At 31.3% G+C, this 13,384-nt stretch overlaps 1 protein-coding gene across 3 annotated transcripts in view; it reads right to left on the bottom strand.

Annotated features, from left to right (window-relative positions):
* Positions 1–608: 608 nt before the first annotated feature.
* Positions 609–13,384, bottom strand: part of LOC129957318 (serine-rich adhesin for platelets-like) — a 28,730-nt gene continuing 15,954 nt past the window's right edge. For all 3 annotated transcript variants that reach the window (XM_056069587.1, XM_056069588.1, XM_056069589.1), the window contains 22 exons: positions 13,137–13,244; positions 12,885–12,992; positions 12,633–12,740; positions 12,381–12,488; positions 12,129–12,236; positions 11,877–11,984; positions 11,625–11,732; positions 11,373–11,480; positions 11,121–11,228; positions 10,869–10,976; positions 10,617–10,679; positions 10,365–10,472; positions 10,113–10,220; positions 9,861–9,968; positions 9,609–9,716; positions 9,357–9,464; positions 9,105–9,212; positions 8,853–8,960; positions 6,686–8,074; positions 6,057–6,127; positions 2,777–2,794; positions 609–722 (listed from right to left, as the gene is read on the bottom strand). In XM_056069587.1, the coding sequence (XP_055925562.1) occupies positions 702–722; positions 2,777–2,794; positions 6,057–6,127; positions 6,686–8,074; positions 8,853–8,960; positions 9,105–9,212; positions 9,357–9,464; positions 9,609–9,716; positions 9,861–9,968; positions 10,113–10,220; positions 10,365–10,472; positions 10,617–10,679; positions 10,869–10,976; positions 11,121–11,228; positions 11,373–11,480; positions 11,625–11,732; positions 11,877–11,984; positions 12,129–12,236; positions 12,381–12,488; positions 12,633–12,740; positions 12,885–12,992; positions 13,137–13,244 (3,398 nt within the window). In that variant the 3' untranslated portion in view covers positions 609–701. The remainder of the gene's footprint in view (positions 723–2,776; positions 2,795–6,056; positions 6,128–6,685; positions 8,075–8,852; positions 8,961–9,104; positions 9,213–9,356; positions 9,465–9,608; positions 9,717–9,860; positions 9,969–10,112; positions 10,221–10,364; positions 10,473–10,616; positions 10,680–10,868; positions 10,977–11,120; positions 11,229–11,372; positions 11,481–11,624; positions 11,733–11,876; positions 11,985–12,128; positions 12,237–12,380; positions 12,489–12,632; positions 12,741–12,884; positions 12,993–13,136; positions 13,245–13,384) is intronic.

Below are 13,384 nucleotides of genomic sequence, written 5' to 3'. Positions count from 1 at the left end.
GATTCCTGAATGTGACTTGGATGTCCGTTTCTCGAAGTGCATCTCCTCAGCTTGAAATAACGACATCCGCTTCATGATTCTCAAACGTTATTCAAAAACATCTAGCGTGATTCACGGTAAGATCGATATAAACTTACAGCATGATGCACAGGTATCCTGAAAATTCCACAGTTACGGACTACAGAGTACAGTGTCTCTCAGCAATCTGATTAAGAATGTATACGTGCCCCCCCCCGTCACTGTGTGTGCGTTTTTGTGTTGCAATCTATTCGCCTTTGTCGAACAAGTCTCGAAACATTTTAATGTCACCTCGCATCTTTCAAGTGAAAGAAAGGTTGAATGTATCAACAAAAATGTGTTTCGTGATTAGGAAATATGCCCAATCAAAGTCATGTGACTATGACGTCATAACATCGAAGAAATTTTCTAAAATATACCGAAGTCTATTCGAAGACTTCGATGTATTTGCATAATATTACTGCATCATTCTTCTCCATAAATATTTTGCAACTTAAATGGCACATTCTACATTTTTGTTTTATGTTTCTAACCTAAAGTTTATGCAAAAAATTTATAAATATAGAACAAATCGCTACAACGAAACGACATATAATGCAATAAAATTTATTTCCAATTTATACATACATATAAATATATATCATTATTATGTCAGGCAACTTTTGGTAGGTGTGTCATAGAATTCAGATTCTCAAGTTGTATTCCTGTAAAAAGTAAAAAAATAAAATAAATATATATGTAACATTATTTCAAACTTATTTGAATAAATGTAATTCAATAAGAAAAAGTTTGTGCGCAGGATTATTTATTTTATACTTAACCCTTGTTTTGAAATCAAATTTTAATTCAATTAAAGGAATCTAATAAAAGGGGGCAAAATAAAGCAAGTATGGGAGGATAGTAATCAAAGCTTAATAAGTTTCAGCTCAATATAAAGAAAGTAAAGACTAGTTGAAACGCCATTTTGTATATATAGTTTAAACCGCATGATATTGATTTATAATAAAACAGTTCATATTTTATGTAAAGAGTAATAGATCACATTAAAAAAATAATATATTTTTGCCAGTAGGTAAAAAGGAGTCGCTGCTTTCCAAACTGAGGCAGTAAAATAGGAATAAAAATGTTAGGGAACATCTTAATTGATAGCCTAAGATATAAAGGAACATAAACATTTCTCAGCAGTTGAAATGGCTTATTTTTATAAAATTTGCAATTTGTCTTTTGTAAAAAAGCTTTAGGAATGTGAATTACACAAATTTTAACATAATCTTATAAATTTTGGTCGTGGGAGTCATTTAAAAGGGGTTTTGCGCATCGGAAATGTGGCCTTAGCCGAAGCAAAAGACTTTGTAACACTGATGTCAAGCATATCTTGTATTTAAACCATCAGTTATTTTGAGAAGAAACAAAATGAAACTTGTGCAGGGGCAGCCTGTTGTCTGCATTTTGCAAGCCAATTTATGAAATAAAAAGAAGGGAAGAGTAGGAAATAAGTTCTGAATTGGCAGCTCAACAAGCGAAAATATATAACCAATTAGTCATTCGATGAAAATAAAACCTAACAGATTAAAATCCCTTTTTTTAAATTAAAATATCAATTAAATGTTCACCAATTCTGTAAAATGTTTTAGTTTCTGTTTGACTTCCAAATTCTACTTGAAGCCTCTGTTGTGAGTGAAAATATGAACTATTTTTGTATGTTTTCTACTGAAAATGGCATTACAAATGATTTAATAATTTCTTTATAATTGAACACTCAAGTCTTATACTTTAATTGTGATCATTCTGTAGGATTGTCTTATTCGAATACTAAACAAAAAAATGTGTCACCAACATTCGTCGCCAGAAAATCCAATTGAAAATTATGAAATGAACTTGAAAACAAACAAATGAATTTTTTTCCCTTTTTGAAGAGCAAAATAATTTACGTATCCATTGTGGAGTTGCGTGATTACACCATTCTAAATCCTTCTATTCGACTATTCTAAATCCTTCGTGTCCAAATTATCAAATTGCAGTCAAAAGAATCTCGAAACTATTTCGGTTTAGTTATCTTTATTTCCTTGACTTCAAAAAATGACATCAAGGCTACACCGTACTGTCATTGGAATAATCCTTTTAGAGCATTACTCTTATTTGGCTATTTTCGAATGCGAGATTATAAAATCATGTGACAAGCTGAACAAACACTAGTCTAGAGATGAAGAAATATGTTTGCCAATTTATTTTCTAGAAAAAAAAATCATTTGGAAATTCAAAACGAAAGCAATTAATTGAAAATCAGCAATAAAAAATATTTCGACTGTTTTTATTTTATTATGGATTTTTTTTGTATCTTTAGTAAAAATTTAAAAAAAGTATTAATTTCCATATTAACTGTTCCCATATTTATTGCTTTCTAATTGTCAGTTTCCAATTCATTGTTAAATATTATAGAATTCTCAAATCAATTCTCTTCTAAATTCACAATCAGAGAGCCCCACTGGAATGGAATAAACAATTTAATAACATAATAATTAATAATAATTTAATTAATTCAAAAAAATATTAATTTAATTAATAATTTAATGACTTAATTAATTAATGATTAATTTAATTAATTAATAGTATATTATTATCGATTTAAAATAAAAAACGTTCGAAATTTTACTACATGCAAGTGAAGAATCGATCCCAAAGTTTCCTTCCTAAACAAAGTGAAAAGTTAGTAAATAAAGATGTTGAGAGGAAAATTAGAATCGAACATTATGCTTACCAAAAGCTGCTTCACTACCTGCAGAAAAAAAAATATTAAATAAGTTATAGTTTTTTATCAAAACTGCGTGATATATATAGCATTAATGTTTTAATTACAAACTTTTCTTAAAATTAAAATAGTAATGTGTTTACTTTCTTCGAATTGCAAGACTGAAGTAAGATTATTATTGAGATTTCATTTTGATCTAATATTATCAACTCAATTTCTGATACCTTAAAACACATCGGTAAAAGTTTAGTGTTGGAGGCAACAGTGATCAACAGCCCCACTCGATAATGTGTAGGGCAGAAAACTCATGTCTCATGAGTTTTCCGAGTTCTAGGAAATCATAAGAAAGAGTTTTCCGAACTTGTCTTTGAAATAGGAGACTTATCAATAGAGCGGTCACAAACTTTAAAAATAGCTCATTTTTACAATAAAATAAGAAAGTGATTAAAAAAATACACCGGATTTTTGCCAAAAATGCACCAAAACAAATTTTTATTAGCATTACCATTACATTAGGATTCATAATATGACTGTAGTCAGCCTTACAAAAGCAATGACAAGGAAGTGGTAGCCATTGGAATACCATTTTAGATTTAGTACTCACAAGAATAGGATTCAAAGGATAATTTTTTCTGATGAGTCCTTTTATTTAACTTAATTAATAGGGACAGTGTTCCGTTTCGCATTTTTCACACAAAGATTTATTGTAAAAATGATTTACTTAAAGTGTGTCCCTTGATTTTTGAATTATCCTGTGTGCCATTTATGTGCCGATATGTTCGAAAATTTTAGTTTGATAATTAAAGAAAACCTTGCTTTTTTGCGTACGGAGTATAAAAAAGACAAAGCATCGAGAATGTCAAAATGAATAATAATGGAGATTTCGATGCAACTTTACGTCTTAGACTTTCCGAAAAGCGCATGTTTTTGGAACTGTATCCTTCTATTTGTCTGCGAACACAGTAACTGAAGATCTGTTTGGTAGACTATGAAATCTGATACGCGGGCTTAAAAGAAAGCATATATTTCTTATCAAATTTCAAAAGAAATTTGTCTTGCTGCGAGGGAACCTGATATTTACACAATATAAAGATCTATGTAGGTAAAATTTGATTTAGAGTTTTAGCATCTAAAAGTATAGATTCTTTTCGAATCACATTCGCCAAAAGGCTGATTTCTTGTTATCCTTGAAATTCGCCCACAGGTAAACGCAAAATACACTGTCATCGTGACTGCGTGCCACTTCTGGCGAGTGATCTTTTCACTGAAATGACAGTTCTGAATCCAATTTCCATTTCAGTTTCTCGATGGAAAGAAGATCAAAATGAGCATGAAGGTTTCTTTGCTGTTTCACGAAAGGGTTTGCAGGACTCAGAAAATAAAAAATAAAAAATCGACATTTGACATTTTTATCCTTGTCTTAAGTCCCCAGTTTTTATGCGAGTGGAAGGGACGATGACATTACTAGTGTGAATGCAAAAAAAGTTTTAGAGAGATCAACCCTGCCGGTTTTAAATTATTTTTCCTCTGATATTTTCTGAAAATCATTTTTTAAGGCGAGATTATTAAAATGATGGCTATTGTCCAATGATCATTTTAAAAGCTGCCGTGCGTCACTGATAAGAAAACAATGATGCTGTCATGAAAATAAAAGTTTTCAAAACAAAAGTTACCGCATTGACTATAGAAACTGCGTTTTTCTGTAAAAATTTGGTTTGAAAACTTTTTTAATACTACAGAAAAATGGCTTCCACTTAAACAAATATATTTATTGATTTTAATTGGATGTGAATGGTAACCTATCATTGCGATACCGTTATTGGAGGTGCGCACAAATATCCTTCACTCAGCGTGGATGGAAACCTCACCCAACAAGAAAATGTGTGAATGAGACTAAATGTTGTCCCATGAATCAGTAAAGAAAATCGAGTATGAGGAAGAGAATTATCATTTTTTAAAAAAGATTTTATCCCAAGTTTAAGTTATGTGAGTGAATTTAACATGAAGACTCTATGCTAAATTTCATTCATTTATCTCACTGCGCACAGATTTCTTGTGTTCGACTGAATATGAATGGAAAATTCATTTTCCACTTTCAATAGAACTGCAGTTACCTTAAAAAAGATAATGGAAAAAAGTTCAGATAATGGAATAAAGTTCAGATTTAACTTTTTTAAAAAAAGTTCATAAATAGGTTTCGTCCTAAAATTATGAAAAATAATAAAAACTTTAAATATTGTAAAATTTCTATGAAAAAAGATATCATAACTGAATGATACTTGAAGACTCGTATACATATGTACTGAATGACAAATGAACAATGCGATAGGTATGCCCCTGTTTAAAATATCAGGAAGAGCTCATTGTTTCAAATAATTTATCCATTTCTATATAGTAAGGCTCCACAGATAATTTAAGGTGAGAAACTTGTATTGCGTTTCATTTATGTTGCCGCTTCATCCATTTTAAAGCGTCTTCTAAATCATCTAAAACATTTCGCCATGCATAGGATTCCTTTATTGTATAAAAATATTGTATAAGATTTTATATTTAATATAAATATTGTGCACGGTAATTTTGTAATATGTGTGCACGGTAATATGTGTAATTTTATATTTAATATAAATACTTTCACGGTGCAAAATCACCGTGAAAGATAATAGTTCAAACTAAGAGCACGCAACATCAAAACCGTTCAAAATGATAGAGAAAAATGAGTGCATGCAGCTTCAAGAATGTGCGGAATAATAGCATACACTGAGAGCAAGCGTTGCGCCAAAATCACACGAAAAAATAGCGGAAACCGAGAACACTTAGTATACAGATTATGCAAACTAAGAGTAAGTTTGTGTCAATACTGTGCAAGCCAGATGCGCAGATTGGGAGCATGTCAAAAGAAGGAAGAGAGAGATCAGTGCAGTCTCTCAACAGTTGAGGTTAAAAGTAACAATCTTTTCTTTGTAAAAACAAGAAAATAGCACAAACTAAATAGCTCATAACTCAAAAATATTCAAACTAAACTTATACTGATTCCTTATTAACTTCTAAAGCTATTTTATTACAAAAGAAAAATTAAACTGATATGAAATTGATTCGGATAGTGATGTTCTATAAAATTACTAAACATGCGCTTCGCATTCATTCAGGTCTGAAGAACAAAATTCAATAAAACAACAAAAATGTTAACATTTTTTGCTTTTAAAATAAATTGATCAGGCATATTTCACATTCAAAAATTTAAAATCATGTAAAATTCATCAGTAAGAAATAATTAAAATTGATACAGTACTTCGTAGAACGATAAATCACTTGCATCGTAGTCGCTTTCATATGAGCTATAGTCATCGAAATAGGAGGAATCTGAAAGTATTAGAATGAAATAAATTGATAGCAATGAATGGTAAAAAAAAAAAAAAAAAAAAAAAGAAGAAGAAAATGTTGAATACCGTTTCTTTAACTACTGCGGTTACTTAGGAATGTGGGCTAATGCAAACATATTCCTTTATTTAATTTTGCAAGTAGTATTGCAAATATTTCCAATTACAGCTACTCTTCTATAAAAAGCTATTTATTCTAAATATTCATTGATAAAATATTTTTCGAGCAAATAGAGAAGATGTTAGGGTCTTAGTTAGATGCTAGATTCTGAAAATAAAAAATAAAAAAATAATTTATCCAACAAGATCGAAGGCAATTTATAAGTTATCTAAAATTATCATTGAATTAATTTAATTACTCCCACCATTATTTTATAAGCGATAAAAGATTATGCTTAAAGTTCAATAAATAAAAGATAAAGGAATATTTTTGCATGGTAATTGACAGAGATTTTTGTTTACTTAAATTAAATCGTTTCGAATAAATCTCTAAATTTTAATGAAAGATACTTTATTTAATTGATAGAAAATGAATATTCACCAAAACTTATAGAGTCTCCAGGTATCATGGTTTCGCTGGATGCATCGCTTGATTTTTCACTTTCTTTTGATTCATCTTTTGCTGGTGATGTTTCCTCCGAAGCATCGCCAAATACCGTTACATCACTTGGCTCACGTCTAGCTGTTGCTCCTTTATCTGATGCATTGCCTGGTGTAGTTGTTTCAGCTAATGAATCGTTTGGTTTGATGTTTTCCCTTGTTACATCGCGTGGCACTGCGCTTTCACCAGATGTATCTTTAGATGATTTTGTTTCCTTTGCCATATCTCTTAGTGTTGTTGCCTCTTCTAATCCTTTTCCAGGAGTTGTTATGTCTTCCGATGCAAAACTTGGTATTGTTTCGTCTCGAGATGCGTCGCCAGGTGTTGTTGCCTCTTTTGACGTATCGCCAGGTGCTTCTTCTTTTGAAGTATCTTCAGGTGGTGTTGCTTCTTCTGATGCATCAGCAGAAGTTGTTGCTTCTTTTTCCGATAATCCAGGTGTTTTTGCGTCTTCTGAAGCATCGCTAGGTGTTGTTGCCTCTTCTCTTGTAGCGCTTGGTATTGCTACTTTTTCTGGCATATCGACCGGCATTACTTCTTCTGGCGCATCTAAAGGCATTGTTGCCTTTTCTGATGCATCACCTGGGACTGTTGCTTCTTTAGACACATCTCCAGGTGGTGTTATCTCTTCTGCCTCATCACCAGACATTGCTTCTTCTGGCACATCTCTTTTTGCTTTTTTTTCTTCTTCTGGCACATATCTCGGTGTTGTTTCCTTTTCTGATGCATCTCTAGAAGTTAATTTCTCACCTATTGCATCACCAGACAGTGTTGCTTTTTCTGATGTATCTTCAGGTGCTGTTACTGCTTTAAATGCATCGCTTGGTGTTGAGTTTACAGACGCATCATCAGCCTTTGCTTCTTCTGGTGTAGCTCCATTTGTTGCTGCTTCTTGAGATGCACCGCTTGATGTTTTTGTCCTTTCTGCGCGAGGTGTTCTTACTTCTTTTGATGCATCGCTAAGTGTTGCTGCTTCTTTTGATGCATCCTTAGGTGTTGTTACTTCTTTTGAGGCATTGCTAGGTGTTGGTGCATCTTTTGACTCATCCTTAGGTGTTCTTGTGTCCTCTGGCGTTGATTCCTCTGATGTATCTCTAGGTGGCGTTCTCTCTTCTGACGTATCATCTGAGGTTGTTGAATCTTCTAATGCATCTATAGGTGTTATTGCCTTTTTTGATGTATTTCTAAGTGTGCTCACTTCATCTGTGATTTTGCCTGATGCTCCAGGTAGTATTTCTTTTGATAAATTTCCACGGGTTGTGCCTTCTTCTGATACATCATCAGGTAATTCTGCCTCTTTTGATGCATCACCAGATGTTTCAGTTTCTCCTGCAAGAGGTTCAAAGCATTTCTATTTATTGATTGATAAACATGAGCATGTAAATATAATTGCAAACATGAACAAAACAAATATTTAACAGGAGCAAAATAATTTAAACTAGACATTGTTTTTAGCATTAAATATATAAGAAGGTTTCATATTATAACAAAAAGATTTAATTTTGCTATTCGATTAATTTTAAATTTTACTTAAATATGTTAAAATCATATACATATTTCTGTTGGTTTCAAAATCTAGAAACTTTGGCAAACATATTTAGTAATACATGTCATCGTCCATGAAGAATGTTTTATCATTATAACAGCAAATACATCAAATATTTATTCAAATTTTAATATCAAAATATTATAAGATGAACTAAAAAGATCTTTTGAAGAAGATCTTGAGTGAATTTTACTGAATTCAATGGAAATATATAAGTTGTATTATATGATGCTATACATTGAATTGTTAGATAAAAATTTATTTGATATTTCTGATGACAATTGGAATATGATGATGTGCAAATTTTCCTACCTGATATACAAGTATCGCTACTTCTGTAGGGAGAAAATGGGCTGATGAACTTTCTGATGAATTTGATGGAGAAAAGGAGAATTTTCAGAAAATTTGGATGGAGGGGGTTAAAAATAATGGAAACAAACATTTATAACAATATATTAATCACCAGTTTTATTATATGATATTATAAATTGAGTTGTTGCATTAAAATTATTTCATATTTCTGATGGCAATCAGAATATGTTGTTATGCAAATCTTCCTACCTGATAAACTAGAATCGCTACTTCTGGCGGAAGAAGATTGAGCTGATGAACTTTCTGTTGATTCTGACGGAGAAAAGGAGGAATTTTCTGAATATTCTGATGGTGAGGCTGATAATTGACAGAAGCAAGAATTTACATAAATGTTTTAATTGCCAGTTTTATTGTATGATATTATATATTGATTTGTTGCATTGAAAGTTATTTGATATTTCTGTTGGAAATCAGACTAGATAGTTATTGAAATTTTCTTACCTGATAAAGTAGAATCGCTACTTCTGGAGGAAGAAGATTGATCTGATGAACTTTCTGTTGATTCTGAGGGAGAAAAGGAGGAATTTTCTAAAGATTCTGACGGAGAGGCTGAAAAATGATAAAAACAAGCATTTACATAAAGGTATTAATCACCAGTTTTATTGTATTATATTATATATTGAATTGTTGCATTGTAAGTTATTTGATATTTCTGTTGGAAATCAGAATATGTCGTTATATAAATTTTCCTACCTGATAAACTAGAATCGCTACTTCTGGAGGAAGAAAATTGGGCTGATGAACTTTCTGATGATTCTGACGGAGAAAAGGAGGAATTTTCTAAAGATTCTGACGGAGAGGCTGAAAAATGATAAAAACAAGCATTTACATAAATGTATTAATCACCAGTTTTATTGTATGATATTATATATTGAATTGTTGTATTCAAAGTTATTTGATATTTCTGTTGAAAATCAGAATACGTAGTTATTGAAATTTTCCTACCTGATAAAGTAGAATCGCTACTTCTGGAGGAAGAAGATTGATCTGATGAACTTTCTGTTGATTCTGAGGGAGAAAAGGAGGAATTTTCTAAAGATTCTGACGGAGAGGCTGATAAATGATAAAAACAGGCATTTACATAAAGGTATTTATCACCAGTTTTATTGTATGATATTATATTTTGAATTGTTGCATTGAAAGTTATTTGATATTTCTGTTGAAAATCAGAATATGAAGTTCTGAAAATTTTCTTACCTGATAAACTAGAATCGCTACTTCTGGAGGAAGAAGATTGATCTGATGACCTTTCTGTTGATTCTGACGGAGAAAAGGAGGAATTTTCAAAAGATTCTGACGGAGAGGCTGATAAATGATAAAAACAATCATTTACAGAAGTGTATTAATCACCAGTTTTATTGTATGATATTATATATTGAATTGTTGCATTGAAAGTTATTTGATATTTCTGTTGGAAATCAGACTAGATAGTTATTGAAATTTTCCTACCTGATATACTAGAATCGCTACTTCTGGAGGAAGAAGATTGAGCTGATGAACTTTCTGTTGATTCTGAGGGAGAAAAGGAGGAATTTTCTGAAGATTCTGACAGAGAGGCTGATAAATGATAGAAGCAAGCATTTACAAAATAGTATTAACCACCAATTTTATTGTATGATATTATATAATGAATTGTTGCATTGAAAAATATTTGATATTTCTGTTGGAAATCAGACTAGATAGTTATTGAAATTTTCCTACCAGATATACTAGAATCGCTACTTCTGGAGGAAGAAGATTGGGCTGATGAATTTTCTGTTGATTCTGACGGAGAAAAGGAGGAATTTTCTGAAGATTCTGCTGGAGAGGCTGATAAGTGATAGAAGCAAGCATTTACATAAATGTTGAAATCGCCAGTTTAATTGTATGATATTATATATTGAATTGTTGCATTGAAAGTTATTTGATATTTCTGTTGGAAATAAGAATATGTAGTTATGCAAATTTTCCTACCTGATAAACTAGAATCGCTACTTCTGGAGGAAGAAGATTGAGCTGATAAACTTTCTGTTGATTCTGATTGAGAAAAGGAGGAATTTACTAAAGATTCTGATGGAGAGGCTGATAAGTGATAGAAGCAAGCATTTACATAAATGTATTAATCACCAGTTTTATTGTATGATATTATATATTGAATTGTTGTATTCAAAGTTATTTGATATTTCTGTTGAAAATCAGAATATGTAGTTATTGAAATTTTCCTACCTGATATAGTAGAATCGCTACTTCTGGAGGAAGAAGATTGATCTGATGAACTTTCTGTTGATTCTGAGGGAGAAAAGGAGGAATTTTCTAAAGATTCTGACGGAGAGGCTGATAAATGATAAAAACCAGCATTTACATAAAGGTATTAATCACCAGTTTTATTGTATGATATTATATATTGAATTGTTGCATTGTAAGTTATTTGATATTTCTGTTGGAAATCAGAATATGTCGTTATGTAAATTTTCCTACCTGATAAACTAGAATCGCTACTTCTGGAGGAAGAAAATTGGGCTGATGAACTTTCTGATGATTCTGACGGAGAAAAGGAGGAATTTTCTAAAGATTCTGACGGAGAGGCTGAAAAATGATAAAAACAAGCATTTACATAAATGTATTAATCACCAGTTTTATTGTATGATATTATATATTGAATTGTTGTATTCAAAGTTATTTGATATTTCTGTTGAAAATCAGAATATGTAGTTATTGAAATTTTCCTACCTGATAAAGTAGAATCGCTACTTCTGGAGGAAGAAGATTGATCTGATGAACTTTCTGTTGATTCTGAGGGAGAAAAGGAGGAATTTTCTAAAGATTCTGACGGAGAGGCTGATAAATGATAAAAACAGGCATTTACATAAAGGTATTAATCACCAGTTTTATTGTATGATATTATATTTTGAATTGTTGCATTGAAAGTTATTTGATATTTCTGTTGAAAATCAGAATATGAAGTTCTGAAAATTTTCTTACCTGATAAACTAGAATCGCTACTTCTGGAGGAAGAAGATTGATCTGATGACCTTTCTGTTGATTCTGACGGAGAAAAGGAGGAATTTTCAAAAGATTCTGACGGAGAGGCTGATAAATGATAAAAACAATCATTTACAGAAGTGTATTAATCACCAGTTTTATTGTATGATATTATATATTGAATTGTTGCATTGAAAGTTATTTGATATTTCTGTTGGAAATCAGACTAGATAGTTATTGAAATTTTCCTACCTGATATACTAGAATCGCTACTTCTGGAGGAAGAAGATTGAGCTGATGAATTTTCTGTTGATTCTGACGGAGAAAAGGAGGAATTTTCTGAAGATTCTGACGGAGAGGCTGATAATTGACAGAAGCAAGCATTTACAAAAATGTATTAACCACCAATTTTATTGTATGATATTATATAATGAATTGTTGCATTGAAAAATATTTGATATTTCTGTTGGAAATCAGACTAGATAGTTATTGAAATTTTCCTACCAGATATACTAGAATCGCTACTTCTGGAGGAAGACGATTGAGCTGATGAACTTTCTGTTGATTCTGACGGAGAAAAGGAGGAATTTTCTGAAGATTCTGCTGGAGAGGCTGATAAGTGATAGAAGCAAGCATTTACATAAATGTTGTAATCGCCAGTTTAATTGTATGATATTATATATTGAATTGTTGCATTGAAAGTTATTTGATATTTCTGTTGGAAATAAGAATATGTAGTTATGCAAATTTTCCTACCTGATAAACTAGAATCGCTACTTCTGGAGGAAGAAGATTGAGCTGATGAACTTTCTGTTGATTCTGATTGAGAAAAGGAGGAATTTACTAAAGATTCTGATGGAGAGGCTGATAAGTGATAGAAGCAAGCATTTACATAAATGTATTAATCACCAGTTTTATTGTATGATATTATATATTGAATTGTTGTATTCAAAGTTATTTGATATTTCTGTTGAAAATCAGAATATGTAGTTATTGAAATTTTCCTACCTGATATAGTAGAATCGCTACTTCTGGAGGAAGAAGATTGATCTGATGAACTTTCTGTTGATTCTGAGGGAGAAAAGGAGGAATTTTCTAAAGATTCTGACGGAGAGGCTGATAAATGATAAAAACCAGCATTTACATAAAGGTATTAATCACCAGTTTTATTGTATGATATTATATATTGAATTGTTGCATTGTAAGTTATTTGATATTTCTGTTGGAAATCAGAATATGTCGTTATGTAAATTTTCCTACCTGATAAACTAGAATCGCTACTTCTGGAGGAAGAAAATTGGGCTGATGAACTTTCTGATGTTTCTGACGGTGAAAAGGAGGGATTTTCTGAAGATTCTGATGGAGAGGCTGATAAGTGATAGAAGCAAGCATTTACATAAATGTATTAATCACCAGTTTTATTGTATGATATTATATATGGAATTGTTGCATTGAAAGTTATTTGATATTTCTGTTGGAAATCAGACTAGATAGTTATTGAAATTTTCCTACCTGATATACTAGAATCGCTACTTCTGGAGGAAGAAGATTGATCTGATGACCTTTCTGTTGATTCTGATTGAGAAAAGGAGGAATTTTCAAAAGATTCTGACGGAGAGGCTGATAAATGATAAAAACAATCATTTACAGAAGTGTATTAATCACCAGTTTAATTGTATGATATTATATATTGAATTGTTGCATTGTAAGTTATTTGATATTTCTGTTGGAAATCAGAATATGTCGATATGTAAATTTTC

This window comes from Argiope bruennichi, chromosome 11 (genome assembly GCF_947563725.1).
Source record: "Argiope bruennichi chromosome 11, qqArgBrue1.1, whole genome shotgun sequence".
Taxonomy (NCBI): Eukaryota; Metazoa; Arthropoda; class Arachnida; order Araneae; family Araneidae; genus Argiope; species Argiope bruennichi.
The sequence above is the reverse complement of the archived record's forward strand: the minus strand, read 5'-3'. Positions and strand labels throughout refer to the sequence as shown.